At 46.2% G+C, this 22,827-nt stretch overlaps 1 protein-coding gene across 3 annotated transcripts; it reads right to left on the bottom strand.

Annotated features, from left to right (window-relative positions):
- Nucleotides 1–3,973: 3,973 nt before the first annotated feature.
- MYCBPAP (MYCBP associated protein) lies at nucleotides 3,974–19,281 on the bottom strand. 3 transcript variants are annotated; one of them, XM_050920494.1, is made up of 20 exons: nucleotides 19,117–19,214; nucleotides 17,215–17,306; nucleotides 15,926–16,053; nucleotides 15,130–15,289; nucleotides 14,847–14,953; nucleotides 13,277–13,460; nucleotides 12,774–12,889; nucleotides 11,930–12,080; nucleotides 11,427–11,542; nucleotides 11,128–11,243; nucleotides 10,099–10,207; nucleotides 9,567–9,756; nucleotides 8,833–9,020; nucleotides 8,100–8,246; nucleotides 7,544–7,888; nucleotides 6,680–6,801; nucleotides 5,754–5,869; nucleotides 5,061–5,194; nucleotides 4,655–4,837; nucleotides 3,974–4,126 (listed from the first exon to the last, which is right to left on the bottom strand). In XM_050920494.1, exons 2-20 carry the CDS (start codon nucleotides 17,231–17,233, stop codon nucleotides 4,025–4,027), a joined length of 2,733 nt encoding a protein of 910 aa, XP_050776451.1. In that variant the 5' UTR covers nucleotides 17,234–17,306; nucleotides 19,117–19,214; the 3' UTR covers nucleotides 3,974–4,024. The 3 variants fall into 3 exon arrangements, with proteins under 3 accessions (XP_050776451.1, XP_050776450.1, XP_050776452.1); XM_050920493.1 differs by lacking the exon at nucleotides 17,215–17,306 and having other exon boundaries at nucleotides 19,117–19,281; XM_050920495.1 differs by lacking the exons at nucleotides 15,130–15,289; nucleotides 15,926–16,053; nucleotides 17,215–17,306; nucleotides 19,117–19,214 and adding an exon at nucleotides 14,515–14,671 and having other exon boundaries at nucleotides 14,791–14,888.
- Between the last annotated feature and the right edge of the window lie 3,546 nt (nucleotides 19,282–22,827).

Raw genomic sequence — 22,827 nt, 5'->3', positions numbered from 1 at the left:
GTTTTTGCACAGTGGTCACCTCATGCTCCCATGCAAGGGCATATAGGACAAAATGGCCATCACCCTGCCTCACAATGCAAAGCCTAGGGTTGCAGAGGACTCTGAAAAGTGAGGGATGGAGGGTGGGTCATGGGATCTGCACCAACTACATCTTAAAGAGCCACAATGACTGCACAATAGATAACTGTTCATTCTTTGAGCATATGTCAGTGGGAATCCCACTGTAGGTCACTGGCAAACAGTGTGCCCTTAAGATGGTGGGAATGAGGCGTCTCAGCTGCATAGCTGAATAGTGATTGTAGCACTGTTCTCCTGAGGTTAGCATCCAACCTAGCAGCTAAGTCCAGTGTGTAATGTCTGACAAAGGTCAGTGAGTTACTCCATGCTGTTGCCCTACAGATTTAGGATATTGCCACATTCCTGGAGTAGGTGGAAGATGTCACTTGAGCTCTGGTGGAGTGAACCTTAACATCCAAAAGGAGAGATACTAGCCAACTAGTAACATATTGAGATGGCATGTATTATGCTCTGGTATATTCTCTGTGATGAATCACTTGATTTTATGAGTGGCTGGCTATGGCTCCAGATAAACAAGGAGCCAGTCTGGATGGGTTTGTTCTGTCAGTGTAATAAAGTAAGATTCTGGCGACATGCAATTTCTTTTTTGGTACAGAATGAGGTTTCAGGAAGAAGATAGGTTGATTAACTGATTGGTTCAAATGGAATTCCAAGACCATCTTCTGGATGAACATAGAATGAGATTTCAACCCACCTTGTCTCTGAGTAAGGTCATAGGAAAGTTCAGCCATGAATGCTTGCAACTGACTAACTCTCCCAGCCAGAATTATGACAATTAGAAAGACTGCCTGGAGAGTGAGACAGTGTAATGAGTGTTCTGAAAGAGCCTCAGAGGGAGGCTCCATAAGATTCCGGAGGACAATATTGATTTCCCATGCAAGGTTCTCTGACCTATGGGGAAACATGTAACAGGCTTTTGAGACACTTTGATCCTGTTGGGTGCAAGATGACTGAGCACGACTATAAAGAACGATGGCAGCTAAAATTGCTGCCAGGTGGAGCTTAACAGAGCTGAACAAAAGGCAAAGTGTTTTAAATGCAATAAGTAGTCAAAGATCTTCAACATCAGAACCTGCTCTGAGTCCAGGTTGTGTTGGGTTATCACATTGAGATTCTTTCCCATTTCAAGGGGGGAAAGTCTTTCTTGTAGCCTTCTTCGTACTTTGTATCAGGATCACCTGAACCTATAAGGAACAGTCTTTTTCAGTAGTACTCAGCCAGCCAACATCCAGTGACTAGCGGGGTCTGGATGAAGTATCTGACCATGGTTCTGAGATACTGGGACCAGGCGGTCTGGGAGCTGGTTAGGAGGCCAGATGGGCATCTGTAGTCGGTCTGTCAGCCATAACTGTCTCGACCAGTAAGGAGCTACAAGAATGAGTGTGGCTCTATCCATCCTGATCTTGGATATCACCCTATGAATCAGTGGGAAGGCATGTAAGAGGCCTTGATTCTATGGCAGAAGGAAGGCATCTCTTAATGATTCAGGGTTCATGTGCCTTTTGCAGCAAAAGTTCTGACTCTTGGCGCTATCCTTGATCTGCGATCAGAGTCCCCCATCGATAGAACACTGGCTCTGTGATGAACCTTGGCAGTGATTACTCATGGTTGGTGACAGACTGTCTGCTTAGGTAGTCTATTAGATTGCTGCTGACTCCCAGGAGATGAAGAACAACTAGAGTTATCCTGGGCTGGTGACACCGCATTCCGAGCTTGGTAGCTTCCTGGCAGAGGGGTGATGAGCTGGCACCTCCTTGCTTGTTTACTTAGTATATTACAGTTGTGTTGTCTGGCAGAATCTGCACTGTTGGATTTTATAGAACACCTCGGGATACCATATAAGGTAGCCATATGACTCTGATTTCCAGGATGTTTATGCCCAGTGGAAAGGGGCAAGGCAGCTTCCGAAGGTCATGGTAGGCTCAGACATGGCTCTGGTGTGGCTCCTAACATTCCCATCAAACCTGCTGCCGCTAGGAGGATGCTGGGTGTATGACCGAGGAGGATGGGTGCCTCCTGAAGCAAGAGAGTCTCCTTCTAAGTGGGCAGTCAGCTCTTACCACTTGTTAGCTCTGCAGATAGAAGGGTGTTCTCTGCCTCTGTTGAGGCTAGCACTTGTAAGGGCTTATGTCAGAAAAGGAATTTATTCAAATACAATGAATCATCTCAGATAATACAGGTGTTACTGTGTGCACGCATATATAATATTAGCTACAGTGCATTTAACCTTTCACTCAAGAATCTCAAGGCATGTTGCAAATGTAAATTAATATAGATATTGATATATTTTCTTCATAATGCCAAAGCCTTTTCTAGTGCACAGAGTCCAGCTGCTTTAATGGGGAGGCTGCACATTTCTGAAACAAGGTGCCAAGCTGAGAGAGACTATATCCCAGCTTCCTTTGGATTTGAAAAAATGTCCTGAAGCCAAGGCTAAATGGCGTGGGTGTGGCATTAAGACATGATAAGTTTCCACAAAAAGATGCCATGGTAACTGACAGACACGCCAGGAAATCCAGACAGAGGTGGCAGCAGGGGAAACAGGCAGACACACATGGAGAACAAACCAGCACACAAGGAGAGAGGATGATCAGATAGAGACTAACAGGGCTAAGTCCTGCTCTTTTCACTCACAGGGTCAATTCCATTGATTCTGATTCCAATGGGACTAGCTCTGGGAGTAAGGGGAATAAGAGTTGCCCCCTTGTGAGACACTGATACATTGAGATGGCCAAAGAGAGAGACATATGTGAAGATCAACAAAAGGGAGAACACTATATAAACAGGAGAAAGAAAGGGGAAAAGGCAGGTGACTGAATTGTAGCACTTTTACATTGGAATCCTGTCTCACTCCTGTGTGAGATGATGATTTCATACCCAGGCAGGGGAGTGCTGCTTTTATCTCCACTAGCAACGTACTACTCCACTGAGATGGGGAACAGTATTATAAAAGGGGTCCACTTCTGCTCCTTGGCTGGAGAATTCTAATTACAGCCAGGCCGATGCTGCAGGGAAGGATGAGGATGCTCCTGCTTAATAGTGAAGTTTTAGGACAAGTCAGGTAGGAAGGCCAGATACAAGAAAGAGGACGATCTTTCCACAGGAGGCCACGTTCTGTCAATTTGACCAAATCCCTGGCAGGGATAACACAGGAGAAAAGGCCAACCCAAGTCAGAAGATTAAAGTCTCACTATGTAAGCCCTGGATTCCAAATCCTACCCTGTTCAAGCTACTCCTGAAGAGCTCCACTGTTGAGAAATCACAGGAGGAGGCATGACAAGCAGCTGTGTAGAGGCCTCATGGTGGAAAAAATGTGACCCCCAACTCTCACACACACAAAAAAAGAGAGAAACCGCACCCCCCCCGCCCCCCAGAACTGAAATAGTTACAGAAAAATGAACAGAAAGGAGCAAACTCATCCCTTTTAACTCTCCCAATTTCAATTCAGCTCCACCAGATAGAAATCTGACATAAGGAGACAGATGACATTTAAAAAAAACCATGGATTTCTAATGATATTTCTCTGTGTTGGTGTCATGATGGTTGGGTTCAGGAACACTTGGTGCACTCTCTCTCTCTCTCCTCATTGACTTCAGAGACAGGAGACTGAGAAACAAAGACAGGCAATGTGCCCTGAGCTATTGGAACTTTTCAGCTCTCTTCCACAGGCAGAATTTCTCTAGTTTCTTTTAGTCTCAACCACTTCTGAGTCTGTGACACCCCCATGCACTGAACTCTCCCGATTCAATATTTTTTTTGTCAAAATAACAGATGACCTAGGAATGTCTCCCCGGATGGATCTCCAATAGCAAAATGTGAAAAGAGGGCCATCCTGGTTTGGTGTTTTTTAGTCACTTTTGCCAGGTTCATACAGAAAAGGAGACTACACTGGATCTGTAAAAACATGAATATTTATTTCTTTAAAAAGAACAGCAACAATGCATTTTTAGACAGAAAATGCTTCACTCTCCTGCTCTTGGGCATCTCTCTTTAGCTGTTCAAACAGAAAAACCATATTGCCCACCATTGACTCCAGAAGGCCATAGACCTAGAACAGAAAACAATACAAAGACCCTTTTAATGAAAAGATAACAAATGTTGGTGAAAGGGACTGATTGAAGCAAAAGCATCTCGCTTATATACAACTCCGCCGCCAACACAATGCTTGTAATACTCAAAGAAATATCTGGATTTTACACATTTTTATCTCTAACAAGAGCTGTCTGAACTAAAGGAAAGTGTGTTTAACGTTATCTGACATAGAATTAAGTATGATGATCCCTCAAGAATCTGTAAGCATGCTGAAGAAATTCCAGGTCAGAACTGGGGCATGCAGCTGAATACATGATGGAATCATTCCAGCTTGGGGATCGGTTGACATAGCAGCCCATGCTAACATTTGCTGACAATTTGTTCATTAGGTTTTCTTAATCCGATAAAATGCTCAGCTGTGCACCTACCTTCACGCTAAACTTAAAAGCAAAGAAGAGGAGACAGCAGAGAACAAAAGCAACTGAGAAAAGGTGACAAAATACACAGGAGAACGAGAAACATGGAAAGATAAGACCAGACTTACTTCAACATAAAGTTTTTCACGGTATTTCTCAAGTACAAGGGGATCTACTGGTTCCTGGCGAGAATCTACTTGGTCTGAATCTATGCCTTCCAGTGGTGTGAATTCTTTCACCTCCCGTGTGAAACTTGGAGTTCTGACTCTTTTCTCATCTTTCCCTTTTGTCTTCCTGCTGTTTGAACGTTCCTGATCATACACAGAAAGACAGACAAAGGTAGGACCATAGCATCCTTCAAATTGCAGAGCATGCTGCACATCAGAGACAGCAGTTCATTCAAAAGAGAGGAAATCAACTCTTCCACAGGAAGATGGAGGTTTAGAAACCCAATATACACACCCTTGTAATCTGTCACATACTCTCTCAAAAACCAGTTAATCACTTTCCATCTTCTAGATTGCCACCACATACCTCTCTATCTTTTCCTGTTGACTTTATTGCTCCTTTTTTGTCCTCTTTTTCCTTTCCCCCAGCTGTCTTCTTCTCTTCTTTCTGCAAGGTTTTCCGGTCCTCCTTTCCTCCTTTTACAATCTGCTTCAGATCCACTGCAAACAAAAAATTCCAGTGATCCCAGAGCATTGTTTCAAGATCCAGTACAGAGCTGCAAATCCAATGCCACTGTGCATTATAAATGAAAATACATTGTAATATAATGTATTTTCCTCTTTCTATCTATCTGATGTTTATGGAAGCATACTGAAAATTCGCATTCGTACAATACACTGACTTCTCAGGTATAGTCTCATTTAAGGATGGACATAAGAAGCAATAAATATACAGTACGGCTAGCATGTAAAGGAGCAATAATGGTAATGTTTTTATTAGTATGGGTGAGAAATAGGCCTAAATGCTAATAGAAATACAAATACTAATGCTAAGCCAACAGGTTTCTGTATCTTTGAGAAACCGTGAGTACTATAATCTGGACTACTTTTTCTGATATATTGCCTCACAAAGGGCTCAGTGGGGGAAGTGCTCAAGCAGTCATTTCAGTTGAAGCTCAGTAAATTACCAGAAATTAAATGGAACTGAAATCCCCTTAAAAGGCCCAGGAAAACCTGCTTAAATGGCTTACAGGCTGGTGTACTCAGACTATAAATTTACCTATTTCTTCTGGAACAATTTCTACAGAAGTGTCCTTCTCAGGCATGCCGAGCAGGGATCTCAGCATTAGGGAGCGGCTCACCAGACCATCAACTGCTTCACGCCACAGCTGGAGACTGAGAAACAAAACCGTCAGTATTTGCCATGGCCAGAAGTTGTGCAGGAGAGGATTTGTATGCACATGGGGGAGGAGGAGGGGCAGGACAAGGCAGGGTTTTTGCTTCTCCCAGCATCTTGTTCTACCCTGTGCCCATGAACAAAAACACCTTAACCAGTAAGAGCTATTGCTGCTTCCAACTAACTCAATGTGCTAACATCCAAGGTCTGACAATTGTGCATAGATGGCTTCAGAAGAAATTATTTTATGAAGTTACAGCCCCCATGGCTCTCAATAGTTTGGGAAACAGAGGTCTGCTGGATCCATAAATATAGTGAAATAAGGTTTATTCCTCTTCAACATAAGTCAATGTGGCTCAGACTCCCATCTGCATCTTGGAGTTCCTGTGTCCTTCTGATTTACAGGTGAACAGAAACTTTCAGTGCGTTTACAGCCCTAAAGTAAGAGTGAATGACAGAATATGGGATACAACAACCTTTTCAAATACAATGTCAGATAAAACTGCCTGCCAGGTGAGGCCCTCATAAAGGTAACACAGAATATTCTGCCAGATAACAATCTCGGAGAATGAAAAGATCTCAAGTATTCTCCAAAGCAGCACAAGATCAATATTCTGACTTATCTCCAGAGTAAAATGGGATCTACGACTTGGACAGCTGCTATCCCTAAGGTGTAGAAAACCTTGCATGCAGAGGACTGATAGAACTCATATTGCTGGACACACTTGTCTACTCTCTGCTGGAGTTTGCCAGTGCTACTAAGCAAAGTTATTTGTATGAAAGGGCTTTTCTCTGCAATGGTAACATACCATGTTTGGTACAGGAGGTCTGACTGAGTTGGTCTCTGTTCCACACAAAGTGCCAATGCTGCCTTATTGAGCTGGGTCAGGGCCGCTTCTCGTTTTTCCTCCTCAGGGATTAACTGCAAAGCCTGATGGGATAGAAAGCTCAGTGAGCAACTCCTCAGCTTCAGAGCTAGAATGAGGACCCTGGGGATCCAAAACGGCAGGGAATGGGGAATAAAACTATAAAAGCAATGGACAGGTTTCCAAAAGTGCGCTGCAGCAAAACTTGCACTGATAAGCTAGGCAAGTCTGGACTCTTAAGTCCAAACTAACACTGCAGTGAGGGAGAGAATTGGAAAATACCTCATCTGGACCCTGTTGTGAGCACTAGGCCCCCAAGTCCTCTGATGGATAAGGAGAACTTTTCAAGCGCAAGGGAAACAGAGGGGGCTGGACCATGACCCCACCCCTCACATTCTAAATACTGGGATAAACAGCAAGCGCTTCTCTGCCATACTAAAAGCTTTAGCTTTCCAATAGCTAAATACTACTAAACACAGAACATGTACAATGTTACCCAATTCTTCTTCCTTCATCACACAGGAGCCGCAAAATCTCCCTCAGGAATCTCTTCACAAGAGAACCCAGGACACGGTCAGCAGTGCTGAAGGATGATTCATTCCCTGCTAGGCTTTTGCTGACATACTCAGTGAATCACCCCTCTCACCTCATTGCAGTGATTTACTTAAACTTCTGATACACACATGGCTTCATTCGTTTGGGAGCTGGAACATACCAGACTATTCCCAAGCAAGCAAATCTCAAAATGGTTACAGCTCCATTCCTTGTCAACCCATCACAATTTTAACAAGGACAGAGGGGTAGAACCTGTTTAAAATCCTCAAAGGAAAGGTTCCACTCTGTCTGGCTCACTTCCTCCTCCTCCACATTAATCATCTGGCTTAGGATCTCCTCCACAATACTCTTCTGGCATGGGATCTCCTCCCTAGTACTCTTCAGCTGTGGGATCTCCCCGGGAATGCTCTTCTGAAAAGCAACGTCCATAGCACTCTTCCGGCACCAAATTTCCTGTACAGTGCTCTTCTGGCCTGAGACTGGCTGTACTATGCTCTTCTGGCGCGAAATCTCCTCTTCCTCTGAAGTTGAGGGAAAATTCATGTGTTGCCTCCACAATTCATGAAGCTCCTTCACCACTTGGTGCTGATAGTGCAACTGTGACAACAGAAAAGGAAAAGATAAATAGAGAGGTGAAACAAGTCTTACTTTGAAACTATCTAGAACACCATCGAGTGCTTAAATCGACAAGCTAGACTATTCTATCTTCCTGCTTAGAAACCCTGGGATGCACCGTGTAGGCCACGGCATCATCATTCCCGAGTACTTATGCTCAGTTCAGTGTAGAATATCTAGTGGCAAACTGTACCTCTGGATTCTTTCTGTGGAATAACTCTTCCTCTGTGATGTAAGCATCAACAGGAGATAGGACTCGCTCCGGTGTCCGAATTCGATCAAGCAGCTCCTTCAGATTCTCCTTCACTATGACAGCAACTTCTCGTGCAGCCAGCTCACTCTGGGGCACCACAGTAACCAAAGAGATTTGATTCCTTGATCCCTCGCCCCCGCCACACTCAAAACTATAGGCATACATTAACATATATGCTCAGTCGCATGGACACAAATACACAGATGTATTTACATCCAATATGGTGGTCATTAAAATCATCACACAAACATCTATATTTTACAGATGTTGGCATAATTTTAAAATTATTATTTAATTTGACTTTACATAGTAGGTCATTAAACTCCAAACATACCAGAAACTAAAACTTAAAGGAAAAAAGGTAGAAGGATTTTTTTTTAAAAAAGGACAAAGTAAGTATTTCAGGACAGACATCATTAGATTTTATACAAGAGGCATGAAAATAGATTGAGGTGATGTGGAGTGCTGATGCCACTTCATTTGGAAAACCTGTATAACTACCTAATTAACTAAAACTAGAAAAGATAAACAAAAAACAAGTGCTATATCGGAGACTGATAATCTTACCCTTAGTCCCAATTTTATGGCAATAAGAACATTGCAGCACCCACATCGTACTATATTTACACATTGAGTCTGAAGCTTACATTCACATAGCTAACCACTTGGTTACCTCCAATTCATCTCTGAGGCCAGCCAACTTATCCTCATACACAGCAATACCCCACAGGGATACTTGCAGGACAGCCCCTCCTAATAACATGGGATGAGTACCAAACTCCCAGGACTCACTGAAGATTCCTGCCTTCCCTGACTTGAAAAAGAAGGAAAAGTTTCTAGTTTCTCCAGGCAGAATGACACCTAAGAATAACAGAGAGAGCACATCAGTCACCTGAGTACAAGAGTTCTCTTGTCCTGTTGAATCCTCTTCCAAATACTTCACAAATCTGCTTATTTTCTGGTGTCAGTGCCTGTTCTTCAGCCAGATATCACAGCTAATATCGACATCCATCTTCCAGGTTTACTCTCATCCATCAGATTGCTGAATGGGTTTTTTCTCTTCACCCTTTCAATCCCTAATTTTACCTTGATCTCAACACTCTCAGTACATGTTCTGCCCCAATTTTTCAACAGAAAATCATGCGGTTTTAGATATTCTACCCATACAAATTCTGGCTAGGACTTATCCTTTTTCCTCCAACCACCCTTGAAAGGGATCTTTCTCACACATCTCCTCTGGCATTAATCTGACCTGGGAACCCCAAGTAGCTTCTTAAGGAGAATCACCACATATGTTTGCTTTGGCAGTGGCCTGACTCAGATAACCCCCTGAACATGTCCACCTCACGTTTGCTTTGGCATGGGTATTAAGCCTATACGGTAATCTTTAAGAGAGCCACATCTCACCTGGTCTGGTGTTAAAGTAAAAATACTGCATCCCTTTCTCCTTAGTTTCTTCAAAGGTAACCGGCTGGGCTTGCCTCCGCCAATCATACCATATGGCAGCTGTGCCATCATTGCTTACTGTCAGGTAGGATTCAGCTTTCTCACCCGCCAAAACTTCAAAGGTGACCCGGGCAGCAATGCCAATTTCATCCTGCGTGGGAGAAAGAAAGAAAAAGGTAACCACAGGATTTGCCTTCCCATGACCAAATTAAGTGATACTACAGCTGGCTGCTTAAACTATTAGATCCAGCTTGACAGAAAGTGGTACAAGGCACCCACCAAGTTGCCACCATCAGGAGGTGGACTGAGGCTGAACAGAAACATAAACAAAACTCCCTGTCTCTGTTTCTAGATCCCTCCAAAACAAGTACAAGTTTAGCAACCACTCTATGATGTCCAGAATAACCCTGCTGGTTACACTCAATATACAGCTATGACTTGGGAAAGAAAGAAAACTTAGCCTTATCATATTTCAAAACAATTGCAATTTTACCCTATGAGAAGTGGTGCTGTTGATCCAACGAGCTGGCTGTCCACAAAACTGCAAAGATGGACCCAATACTGGTTCTGGAACCACATCCGGATAATCTTCTAAGGGATCACTGTTAAACAGAGCAATGGCCAATATTCTCTTGGGACTGTTCAAGCAAGTTATTATCAAGCACTGAGGAACAGAGTGGTAGTTTAGAACACTCGCATTAACCAAGAAACAGAGTGTTCATTTCTGATTAACCATTTCATCTGTAGGGTTCCACTGTAGCCAACAGACTGAAAACTCATCAAATCACAGAGTCTTCTGATTACAGACAGTGCATTAGACTGCAGCTTCGAGGGTCTAAACTTGAAGGAACTCCAAACATAGACTGATATTGTTACCACCAAGAATGGGCAGGATGGAACTCATACTTGATGAAATGGACAAAGATACCCGCCTAAGGAAGGCTGGGGACAGGGTATTAAGTGAAGAGGCAGTACCTATCAAAGAATGGACCAAAGGTAATGCCTACCATGGGCAGAAAAAAAAATCTGAGGAAGATGGAAGACTGAAGACACCTGAAGGAAATGCAGAGTCTGGAATAACTAGGGGAAGATTCTCCACTCTGCTTAACCTAGGGTAAAGTGAGTGGAAAAGGGTGGGCCACAAGAAGTTGGTTTCAGCTCCTTGATCCTCAGCCATGAAGCCCCAGTGCTAGTTCAGAGTCACACAGGAGCACCTCTAACTCTGCCAATGGAGAACTGCCATACCTCCTCCTCTTTCCACCTATGCTGCACCCTGGAGCACTCTTAACAAGGCCCCTTACGTTGGGATGAGGAGGGCAGTTGGTACTGGAGGCACTGGAGCTACCTCCATCAGGTTTCCACCAGTGGAGAATTCCCCCTGCCCTATCTCTGGCTTTCTTAAGGCCACTTCCCTATCCTCTGTGGAGAATCTGACCCATTCTGGATAAGGACAAGTGAGAAATCCTCAAAGACTGCTGGTCAGTATCCACAATTCTTATCACTATCATCAAACATAACTTACAGGCTCACTCTCTCTTCAGTGGTGCCTTCCTTATTTTCCTGGCACAGCTGGAAATACTGTGCTGAGACAGAAGTGAAAGGTTGCCCTTTACCAATCACTTCCAGGCCATCTAGGTCCTTCACAAAAGGTAATAGACATAAAAAAAAGAAAAAGGACATCTATTAGTTTTTCTTCTTATACAGAAGTCAGACGTAGTCAAGCTAAGCTATAGTATATCCTTTGATAAGGAAGGAGAGAAGCACAGTATGCTGCCTTAAAAAACAGTGTCTTGTGCTTAGGAGAGAGTCCACTGGTCTTACAGGGTGATTAAAATCCAGCTCCTCTAGGACGGATTTTAGCTCCTGTCGTCGATACCTCAGGAAGAGACTCTTATCCCAGGTGAGACGGAAAGGGGACTCCTTTGCAGATCTGGAACCTGTGGAATTAATCACATGTGAGTTCAGGGTTTATACAGCACATGCCTATTGGTTTCACTTTCTCCCCGACAGTTGATCTTGCAACAGTCCAAATAACCCCAACTGTATCTCTGAGAAACACAGTTCCATCAGTGTGAACTTAATCTTAGGAGTGCCCTGGCAGTGTCACCTAGGACTGCAGTAGTGCAGCCTTCAACTTGGCGGGTCCCTCCATGTGATGACTAGATGCTCGACAGTGTAAGCTGCTTCACATCAATGCCTTTCCACTGCCAGAAGGGATCCTAGCAATACGAGCCTCCTCGCAGCAATTTAAAACTACTGGCTAGTTAATCTTCACTGTTCCACATGCCTCCCCATTAAAGTTGTGCCTCTACCCATTTCCTCACCCATCTCCATCTTGACACTCTGAGGTTTCCCTACATGAGTGATAGGCTCTGGGTAGCCTTGCTCCCTCTGGGTCAATGTCATCATCAGACCAGTGAGTTCATCTCCGATACACTCAGGCTGGCTCCAGAACTCACTTCCTACATGGTAGCCCTACGGAGGAAAAAGAAGGTTGCCACCATGCAATGATAACCTGTCTCTCAGTCTCACAGGAACTAAGCAGAAGGCATCACAGATTGTTTATAAGAAGATTTAAGCAATTATGACCTCTCCTCAATCCAAATGGACACTCTGACTGAATGAAAGATCAGATGATATTAACACAATATATTCCCATTGATGTGAATCCTTTTTGTAGTGCTGTAAATACACAGCAAATGACTCCCTTGTTTTAGCCCAGGAACATTTCCCTTCAGAGCACCTTCCAAATGGGAACCTCTGCATCTAGCCCTGATGCCATTAGATCTTTGTTGTCTGGTAATAGTAATTTCTGGCACACGACCATGCCATCTCCCCAGCCTGTGCTGGTCCTTAGTAGGAGGCTCACTGCATGGCAGTGCCCCATGCACTAAAGCTCTTTAGCAAGGAGCCCACAAGAGCAGCACCAGTTAGATCTAACCAATACTTGTTACATCACCACCATTTTTAAATCAAATGATGTTTCTCTTTGAAATAACTGGAAGCTCTGTAATTCATTTCGGACCTGCAGTGGATATGGTAGATGCCTAAAGATGGCGCCTCTATGCCAGTCCCAACAGTATTATTCATGACACTAACATCCTAGCCCAAATGACCCCCTTCCACAAGACCAGAATAATCAGGACTCTGAAGAAGTGGGGCTCTCACCTTCCCATAGTGCAGAGCAGGGAGGCTCCGGTCGATAAGATACCGCTCTTCCTGGACTCGTCTGTAATCCTCTGAGAGATTCATCAGTAGTTCATTTTCTGGTTTCTGAAGAAACTCTAAAAAGAAGCAAAACAGAATCACCTTTTTTACCAACCAGAGTCTCCAGAAAATCAGCCTCACTCCTTCCAGCTACCTGCCTCTCCAGCATGGTAATTCTCTTCCAGTTACACTCCCCCCGTCAATCTGCCTCACTGCTACTTCCAGCCACAACCATACAAGCCACCAATGCCATCCTCACAGCCTGAATGTGCTGAACCACCTCATTCAGCACAACTAGGGTCTGGGGACCACTGAAAATGTGTGTATTGCTGCGCAATTATCCAATTTCCCAAATCAGCCAGGCCTTGGTTTGCCTGGGGCAGTAATAACTTACTGTGATGGTGTTTGGTTCGCACAGTCTTACATGGTGTTCCACACAATGAAGTTGTCCCAGCTTTACTCACTACTCAGAACTCTCTGCTGCTTCTTCCTGAGTGCCACATTATGATGCCAGTTCTGGAGGGCTCTGTGCTGTGACGGTGGGGCCCAGAGACACTTTCTCCTCTTCCCATCCCCATTTTTCTCTCTGTACTTCTCTAAAGCTGCCACTGTACCATCCAGATGTGAGTCTGTAATCAGCTCAGCTAACTGAACAGAAATTAAAACGTTTCAGAGTGGCAGCCGTGTTAGTCTATATCAGCAAAAACAACCAGGAGTCCTTGTGGCACCTTAGAGACTAACAAATTTATTTGGGCATAAGCTTTCGCGGTCTACGGCCCACTCCATTGGGAGCATGCAGTGGAAAATATAGTAGGAAGATATATATACACAGAGAATATGAAAAAATGGGTGTTGCCATACCAGCTATAACCAGACTAATCAATTAAGGTGGGCTATTATTATTAAATTAAAAAGTTAGATTAGCCTACCCATCCATGCACAGGCACCACAAAAACAAATGGAGCAAAGAGGTAAAGAAAAGAGCATTCTGGATTGGCACTGTCTCTACGCAACCACTTCTGTATCAACAGTTTCTGGCATTCACAGCATCACTCACAGACTGTTTAAGACTATGCTACATTGAATAGTCAGACATAAGGAAAGGCACTATCTCATCACCTCACTTCTCTATGTGCTACTCAGTGCTGGTGCTCTCAGCAAAACTGCTGATGGAAATGGAGCCTGGAACTGTCCAATTTCTCTTACTCTTCTCCAGACAGGACTTACTAGGCCTGGCATTGCAGCTACTCTGCAAGCAATTTCCTCCCATATGGGCAAACCATGTCTCAGGCCAGAGAATTTTCTGAAGCATTTTCAGTTAAACCTAAGTCTACTGCACTCGTCACTAGGACTGTGTGAATAACAGATTTTTCGGTTCACTACCCAAACAAAAAAAAAATTTTTTTTGGACTGATCCAAAACTATTTTTTTCCAGTTTCCATGGCGGTGGTGACCCTAATAACCCTGTGGCGATACCTGGGATGCAGGAAACCCAGATTCCAATCCCTCCTCTGGACTAGGGACCTGAACCAAGGAGTTCCCGCTCCTAGGTGAGTGCCCTAACCACCAGGCTATAGAATCTTACTTCTCTCTCTTTGTGACCCAATGAACATGTCAATATTTCATGAAAAGTGGAAAGCTTCAACAGAAAAGCCAGAGACTTCCCCAGAATATCCAATAGCTTGGTGGTCAGAGTACTCACCTGGGAGGGCAGACACTTGAGTTCAAGTTTCTGCACCAAAGGAGGAATTTGAACCCAAGTCTTCCACATCCATGCTGAGTGCCCCAACCAGTGGACTACTGGGCATAAGGGGGACACCCTCACCACCTCCTTATGCCACACAAATCCCCTTGTGAATCTAGCCAGAAAGAAATTTAGGGTTGAAAATGAAAAGTTTGCAAATAGCTTTGGCTCAGCTGGAAGTCCATTTTTCAGTGAATAATCTATTCATGCAAAAATTCATTCAACTCTACTCACACTCTACTTTTAGGACAGCATTTGATGGCAGCCATTTCACAACTTTATAAACCAACCTCAGCATTTCCTCTAGCTAAGGCTTCTCTCTTGAATTCCTGGAGACTTCCTAAGATACTATGGGGGAGAATCTGTTCACAGTTATCAACAAATGGTCCTTCTGGCCCTGCAATAAAGCAAGACAGACTGTGAGATCACAGAGCGCCCCATATCAAACACAGTGGACAGAAACAGTAACAGACTACAAGAATTTCAGGTTCATTTCTGGACTCTGAAAGGTCTAGCCACAGGTAGTTCTAGCAAAACCAAGAGTAACAGGTAAGAGCTGAAGTTTAACCCTACCAGAATAACTCAGTGGTCTCTTGGATGCATCAGTATCAGCAGGATATGCTACCAGGAGCTGTGCCTTCTTCCCAGCCTCTTGGGGTTTGTGTCTTCGAATGATGAACTTCCTGGCAACAGGAGTTTTCTCCCCTTCTTGGGGAAGGCGAGGAGTATGGAGCTACAGAAACAGAATACACAGTCCCAATGAGGTTAGGTACAGCACTGCCACATCTCCACCCTTCTGATCTTGCTGGGGAGGGCCTGGAAGTAAAGAACTCACCAAGGTCTGTCTCCACACTTCTGGTCCTCCTCAGGAAGGTGTGGCGTATAGAGCTACAGTTATCAAATTAAGTAACATCCTATTTTGACTCTGCTGCTTTGATGAGGCAGGGGAATGAACTCTGAGTAGCCTCCCCAAGAATTTTCTGCACTATAGCTTAGTGGCAGATGCCACCTCTTAAGTAGTTCAGTTTGGGTTTCATAAAGGTGCTATATTTTTTTTTCAAAACCATAGAAACCTTAAAAGAGACAAAATAGTTGGAAGTGTGATTCTGAACGCACCAGATGGTTCATCCTGACATTTAAGATCTTAGTATAAAATTAATCTTCCACTTTCAGCAGCTTTTTCACAAAGACTAGTTAAAAATTCTGATGATTTGACAGGCCATCAGAAATAGGACAGCGACAAGTGGAACAAGAGCAAAGCTCCTATAGTTTGTTTTGATGAGACCCGCCGCCCCAAACCCCCATAAAGAGAAAGTTTCAGTGAAAGCAGCTACTCCCTGTGACAAGGGACACAAGATTTTATACTCACCTTCTCTAGATCTTCCACCTTGATTGCCAGAGCCTGGATTTCATCTCCTTGCAGAACAGAGCTGACAGGCTCAGGCTCCTCTTGAATTGGTGGGGAGGGCTGCTCAAGTGTCTTCACTCTCTTCTTATCTGAAACACAAGCACAGAAGTAAAAACACTTTGTCTCTCTCCCCCAGGGAAACCCCTTCTTTCTTTTGGACAACTGAGAAAGCCTTAAAGGCAGTACTAGTCTTCAAAGTGTATGGAAAACTAGAACTCAGTATTGTCCGTGCTCAGCACATCATGGTATCCACATGATTTGAACATGGACAGTGGGTTTCATCTGCCCCATTCCCTTCACCCTGGCCTAGTCACAATGCAATACATTTTCAAGTAGTACCTTTCCAGCAGGCAACAACCCAGAATGGAAACAAAGAACTTTTACAAAAGTTTCCTATTTCAAATGGAAATGGAAATAGAGAACTTTAACACAGTTACACACTCAACTGCATGATAGTCCTTAAACAAAAACTCTTATCATGTGTGCATAAATATCAGATTTGTATATTCAGGGAGACATTTTTGCTGTTCATAAAATGCATATTGATCATCACGGCTTTGATAATTTGATCTGCTTATGTCCTGAGTTGTGGCATTCTCCTCATTACCTTGTGATGTTATATCTTCCTTGTCTCTCCTTTTGGTCTTAGATTGTAAATTTTTCAGGGTAAGAACTATCTTTTTGTTAGGTGCCTGACAGCACCTAATACAATAGACCCTGGTTGGGGCCCCTCAGTGTTACCACTATTCAATAAGAAATAATCCGAGCTTTAAAAGCCTTTCTCCACCTTTGACTCAAAGCAACAAAAGTTTCTCCAACCAGAAAGAAAATCAGTAGTAAGAGTCTGTCATTTTTTTTTGAGACAGGTATGTTAACATAATTAGGAATATGCAGTATTATATTTCAATCCTTCCAAACATTAAAAAGAATATCAGGGTGAAACCTCTTAATTTTATGTAATACGTATTTTGAAAACATATGAGAGCACTGCACTACTCAGAGGCAGATTTAGCAGTCTTCTCACAGACTATAATTGGTATTTGGAAATCATTCTCCCTAGGACTCCAATATTTATCTGGGTAAGTGGATTAGATATGGATATAATGTGTGTCTGTGATAAATCACTTGGATGTATACTGAGGGTAGGGCTAGCCAAGCCATCCAGACCTGCCCAGTTATTTCTGCAATCTCATTGGAGGCATATATGTTCCTTTTCTGTCACCTGCTGAAAATATTAAAGCACATCTTACCATGCACCCAATTAGACATACTGGAGTTGCTGCTACCTCTCCAACATAGGTGCAGCTTTTGGAAAATTTAACCTGCTGAGTCCTGCCTCCCTCTAAAAAAAAACAAACAACCACCTGGTAAAAGTCTAGATAAGGGCAGGCAGGGATGAGATTTTCTTTTATAAAGTTAACGCACAGTAGGCAGCTGGTAACAGTATCAGAACCACTTACTATCCCAGTTCAGCGTGTGGTCCTCAAGGTGCTGTTAAAGCAAGGTCAATTTCACTTGGATACTCCCAGGCCTATGTCCCAACAGGTCAAAGGCAGGATTGTCAAGGCAATGCAAGGTCCACTCAGACACTCCATCACCATTTCATGCATGGCTGGCGGTGGTGACAGCGGGCAATGGGAACATTGTCAGGGCTCCCAGATTGTCCCGGTGGATCTCTGGCTACACTACCTGGGCAATGGCAGGATGTGCAGCCTCCCAATGCGTTAGGGACCCCGAGGTGGTGCCAGAGCCGTGCCCCAGTGACTCCCTGGCAGTGATACCAATACCTTTTAGCTGTATGCCAGCATGGCAGGGCTCTGGAGCTGGTGCCAGTGCTGGGCCCAGGACCGGCGCTAGGGTTCTGGGCGCCCTAGGAGGACGGCAATTTCGCCACCCAGCGCGCTGGTCCCGCGGCTTCGGTGGAGCTGCCACGGTCGTATCTGCGGGAGGTCCACTGGAGCCGCGCGAACAGCCGACCATCCGCAGGCACGACTGCAGCAGCTCCACAGGAGCTGCCTGCCGCCCCCTCCGGACACCCTGGGCTGCCAGCTGCCACGGCGGCACCCTGACCCAGGGGACACCCTGGACTGCTGCCTGCCGCGGCGGCAGCCGGCAGCCCGGAGTTTCCCTGGGCCAGGGGACCCCCACCCCTGGGCTGCCGGCTGCCATGGTGGCGCCCTGACCAGGGGACACCCTGGGCTGCCGGCTGCCGGGGCGGCGCCCTGACCAGGGGACACCCTGGGCTGCCGGCTGCCGGGGCGGCGCCCTGACCCAGGGGACACCCTGGGCTGCCGCTGCTGCCGGCAGCTCAGACTCCCTCTCTGTCCCAGCAGCAGCGGCTGCTCAACCATTTAAAAAAAATTGGGGGCACTTTTTGGCGCCCCCAAATCTTGGCGCCCTAGGCAACCGCCTAGTCCGCCTAAATGGTTGCACCGGCCCTGGCTGTGCCCTGTCAGGGCCTTCCCCTGTCACTGTGCCTGGGAGGGTGAGGTCCCTGCAGAGGTGCCTGGACTGTGTCTCTGTGCCCAGGGGGAGTCCCCAGACCCCCTCACTGTGCCCAGGGGTCTCTGTTCCGGGGGGACTCCCCGGGCCCCCTCACTGTGCCCGGAGGGGGGTCTCTGTTCCGGGGGGACTCCCCGGGCCCCCTCACTGTGCCTGGAGGGGGGGGTCTCTGTTCCGGGGGGACTCCCCGGGCCCCCTCACTGTGCCTGGAGGGGGGGGTCTCTGTTCCGGGGGGACTCCCCGGGCCCCCTCACTGTGCCTGGAGGGGGGGGTCTCTGTTCCGGGGGGACTCCCCGGGCCCCCTCACTGTGCCTGGAGGGGGGGGTCTCTGTTCCGGGGGGACTCCCCGGGCCCCCTCACTGTGCCAGGAGGGGGGTCTCTGTTCCGAGGGGACTCCCCGGGCCCCCTCACTGTGCCTGGAGGGGGGGTCTCTGTTCCAGGGGGACTCCCCGGGCCCCCTCACTGTGCCCGGAGGGGGGGTCTCTGTTCCAGGGGGGACTCTCCGGGCCCCCTCACTGTGCCCAGAGGGGGGGGGTCTCTGTTCCGAGGGGACTCCCCGGGCCCCCTCACTGTGCCCGGAAGGGGAGGTCCCTGCAGCCATGCCGCGGGGGGGGGGCGCTGTGGGTCCGGTCCCAGCGCCCCGCCCCTACCCTGGGGGGTTTTGGTCCGCGAGTCCTTCTTGCTCGACTTGTTCATAGTCTCGGACACGGCGACGAGCGAGGGGACCCTGCGGCCGCCCCGAGCCTCCTTCTTCAAGCTCTGAGGCGGCGCCGCCGGCGGCTGCATCCCGCAGGGCCCGGGCAGGCAACAGGCTTGGGCCGGTCTCCCTGGCAACCCCTCCGCCACAGCCACAGCGCCTGCGCGAGTTCCTCGGGAGACAAGCTCCGCCTCCCGTCCTCTATGGTCCGGGGAAGCGAACTCCCCGCACGCAGGGATGCGATTGTGCGCATGCGCCATCCATTCAGGTGGCAGAGTGCGCATGCCTTAGCAAGCCGGTTGAGCCTGCGCGTGCGCAGTATCAGTCTCAGAGCTGCTTGCAGCTGGGCAAGCCTTGCTTAGCCCATAGGTCACAAGGGCAATGGGGCTGCTGGGGACGTTGCTCCGAGGACTGGGACAATGAGAGAGGCAGCGGTGCACTGTGAGAGGTGGTGCCCGTGCTTTGCCCCATGTCCTTCAGGAGCCACCAGCAGTGTCTGCCTCTTCCTCCTCCTCCCATGCCCTGCTGGGCTCGGGGGCTTGCCTGTCCATGCCTCAGCCTCCCGCTGGCACCTCCAGCCCACTGGGCCTTTCTGCAGGGTTGTGATTCCTTCCCTCCAGGGCAAATGCCTCTCAGCAAGGCGGCTTCCCTGCCCTACACGAGGCTGAACCTCCCCCAAAGGGGGTTGTTAGAGTGATGGAAAAACAGCGCAAAATGGAGATGGGTCTAAACCAGGCCAAGTCACTGGGGAGATCGGGCCCACAGCCTTAGTGCCTGTCAATATTCGCATCCCCTTTGACTCTGCAGTAGCTTCACAGCCCCTCAACACTCCACCCAAGGTTTCTTCTGGGCCACAAAAGAACGTTCTGGTTCTTGGCAGCTCATCCACGCTCTTGTGTGTTCCAAAAGGAGCATTCTGCTCACTCCCATTTCAAAAGGAACTTCCCTCTCCTCTCGCCTTCTCTGCCCTTCAAACAGGAAGGCAGCGTCTGGTCACAGAAACTGCAAGCACAGAATGCTATGTTCCCGCTTGGCAAGCTCTATGCGGAGGCCTTCTCAGCAGACACTTTCTTACCAGGGTTGCACACATCCTGTCTTATAGCAGCAGCGTGATGCAGCCACCACTTTTCAGTTAGCTAAAACATGGTCAATCACATTCCCTCTCTCCACACTTCAGCTATTGGAACAGTGACTACTACTCTGTGGCCTTAGGGCTACTATTAAACAGCTGAGGACAAGCTAAGAAACTAGAGAAAACACCTGCAACACATCTTATTTCAATGGGAGGGAGGGACAAAAAAATGTCCAGGGAGGGGGCAGTCCTCCTCATGTCCCCCCTGAGCTACAGGGCTGGATCCCAACATGCAATGCTTTTTGCTTTCCTCAAGATGGTGCAGTGCATGCTGGGACTTATCCTTGCTGTGGGCTGCCTTCTCAAAGTCTGCCCCATCCCCCCACATTAAAGATGGGGGATTGTATTCTGGGACCTGTCATCTCCCTGGTTTTAAAGTGCTGCTTGGCTCATAACTGATCACTGCATGCTGAGATCTTCCAGAACTGTGGAATGCACAGCACCCTCCATAATAAAGTGCCACCTGGATCACACTGAAGCATCGCGTGCTTGGCCCAGTGATTTCCCTGGGCCTGACCCTATGTTTAATTATGAGGGATACCAGCAGAGCAGATTGCAGAATTCCTGGGAGCTGGATTTGATTCACCTCTTCTTCATAGCACCATAGTTCTTGACCACACAAAAGGATGTAGCTCTTTTGTGCTCATTTTCATCCATTTTAGGCCATGCTTTAGCTCCAATTTTACCTCTCCTCAACCCATGATAACAAGGCGTTATTAGTGCGTTATGTTAAGAGATAAGAAATATTGATTTTTCAAACCAAGGTGATATCAAACTTTACACCAATTAAATTAATGGCACATTGTTTCTTTCCCTGCTTCCTCCACTGCTATTTATTGCTGTGCCTTTTTATTATTTCCATCTTCTTCATCATACATTTTAAAGGTGTCACAGATTCGGCTTTTGAGAGCTTTGCATTATATCTTACTTCCAGCACCATTTGGTGACCCAAAATATAATTGCTTTAGTTTATCTCATCACAGTGTCTTGCAACGTGGTGCTTTCCAATATTGAGAAACAGATTTAAGATAAAGCAAGAGGGTTACAGCAAATTCTTGGCGGGTTTTGATCATGTGTCCTGGGGTTCTCTGACTAATTAGTTTGGCAATGAGCAACCAATCAAGAGGCATCATTTCTGACAAATTAAAGGAGAATTCAAAGCCCAATCCTGTAAGGTGTCGAACACTGTAGTCTCCCCAATTCCCACTGAAGTCAACAACATACAGAGCTTAGCAACCCACATGAGCCAGGCCCTAGTTCATAAAACCTTTCCTGTTGAAAAACCTGTCTTCACCATGGCAGGTTTTGATACTGTCACTCCATGTTAATTTCATTTGAGAGGATGTGAGTAATAATGAGGCGTTCCTAGACTGAATGCCTTCAGGATATTTGCAGAAAGAACGAGGAGTACTTGTGGCACCTTAAAGACTAACAAATTTATTTGGGCATAAACTCTCGTGGGCTAAAACCCACTTCATCGGATGCATGCAGTGGAAAATACAGTAGGAGGATATATACACACAGAGAACATGAAAAAATGGGTGTTGCCATACCAACTCTAACAAGAGTAATCAATTAAGGTGGGATATTATCAGCAGGAGAAAAACAAACTTTTGTAGTGATAATCAGGATGGCCCATTTCAAACAGTTGATAAGAAGGTGTGAGTAACATTAGGGGAAAAATTAGCATGGGGAAATAGTTTTTACTTTGTGTAATGACCCATCCACTCCCAGTCTTTATTCAAGCCTAATTTAATGGTGTCGAGTTTTCAAATTAATTTCAGTTCTGCAGTTTCTCATTGAAGTTTGTTTCTGAAGTTTTTTTGTTGAAGAATTGCGACTTTTGGGTCTGTAATTGAGTGACCAGGGAGGCTGAGGTGTTCTCCGACTGGTTTTTTAATGTTATAATTCTTGACATCTGATTTGTGCCCATTTATTCTTTTGCATAGAGATTGTCCAGTTTGGCAAATGTACATGGCAGAGGGGCATTGCTGGCACATGACAGCAGATATCACACTGGTAGATGTGCAGGTGAACGAACCTCTGACGGTGCGTATGATGTGATTAGGTCCTATGATGGTTTCCCTTTAATATCTATGTGGACACAGTTGGCAATGGGCTTTGTTGCAAGGATAGGTTCTTGGGCTAGTGTTTTTGTTGTGTAGTGTGTGGTCGCTGGTGAGTATTTGCTTCAGGTTGGGGGGCTGTCTGTAAGTGAGGACTGGCCTGTCTCCCAACATCTGTGAGAGTGAGGGATCGTCCTTCAGGATAGGTTGTAGATCCTTGATGATGCGCTGGAGAGGTTTTAGCTGGGGGCTGAAGGTGACGGCTAGTGGCGTTCTGTTACTTTCTTTGTTGGGCCTGTCCTGGAGTAGGTGACTGGAGTCGGATATTTGGATCTTCTGCTTCTCCTCAAAGAAATCCCAACTCTAATGCAAATGGGCACACTGTCTGGCTACTTGGCTGATGAGCATGAACAGAAGACCAAATACTCAATATTCTCAAAATGGTGGGTACAAACCCCCAACTCAT

This window comes from Gopherus flavomarginatus, chromosome 12 (genome assembly GCF_025201925.1).
Source record: "Gopherus flavomarginatus isolate rGopFla2 chromosome 12, rGopFla2.mat.asm, whole genome shotgun sequence".
Classification (NCBI taxonomy): Eukaryota; Metazoa; Chordata; order Testudines; family Testudinidae; genus Gopherus; species Gopherus flavomarginatus.
This window is presented reverse-complemented; position numbering and strand designations above follow the sequence as displayed.

What these genes read in the sequence shown, in the direction of transcription:
- MYCBPAP (XM_050920493.1), bottom strand. Translation starts at nt 19,252, where the DNA reads ATGCAGCCGCCGGCGGCGCCGCCTCAGAGCTTGAAGAAGGAGGCTCGG. An exon ending in GAGACCACTGAGTTATTCTG is followed by an intron (nt 14,954 to 15,129) that starts GTAGGGTTAAAC and finishes GCTTTATTGCAG; the next exon opens with GGCCAGAAGGACCATTTGTT. An exon ending in ACTGAAGAGAGAGTGAGCCT is followed by an intron (nt 10,208 to 11,127) that starts GTAAGTTATGTT and finishes TCTGTTTAACAG; the next exon opens with TGATCCCTTAGAAGATTATC.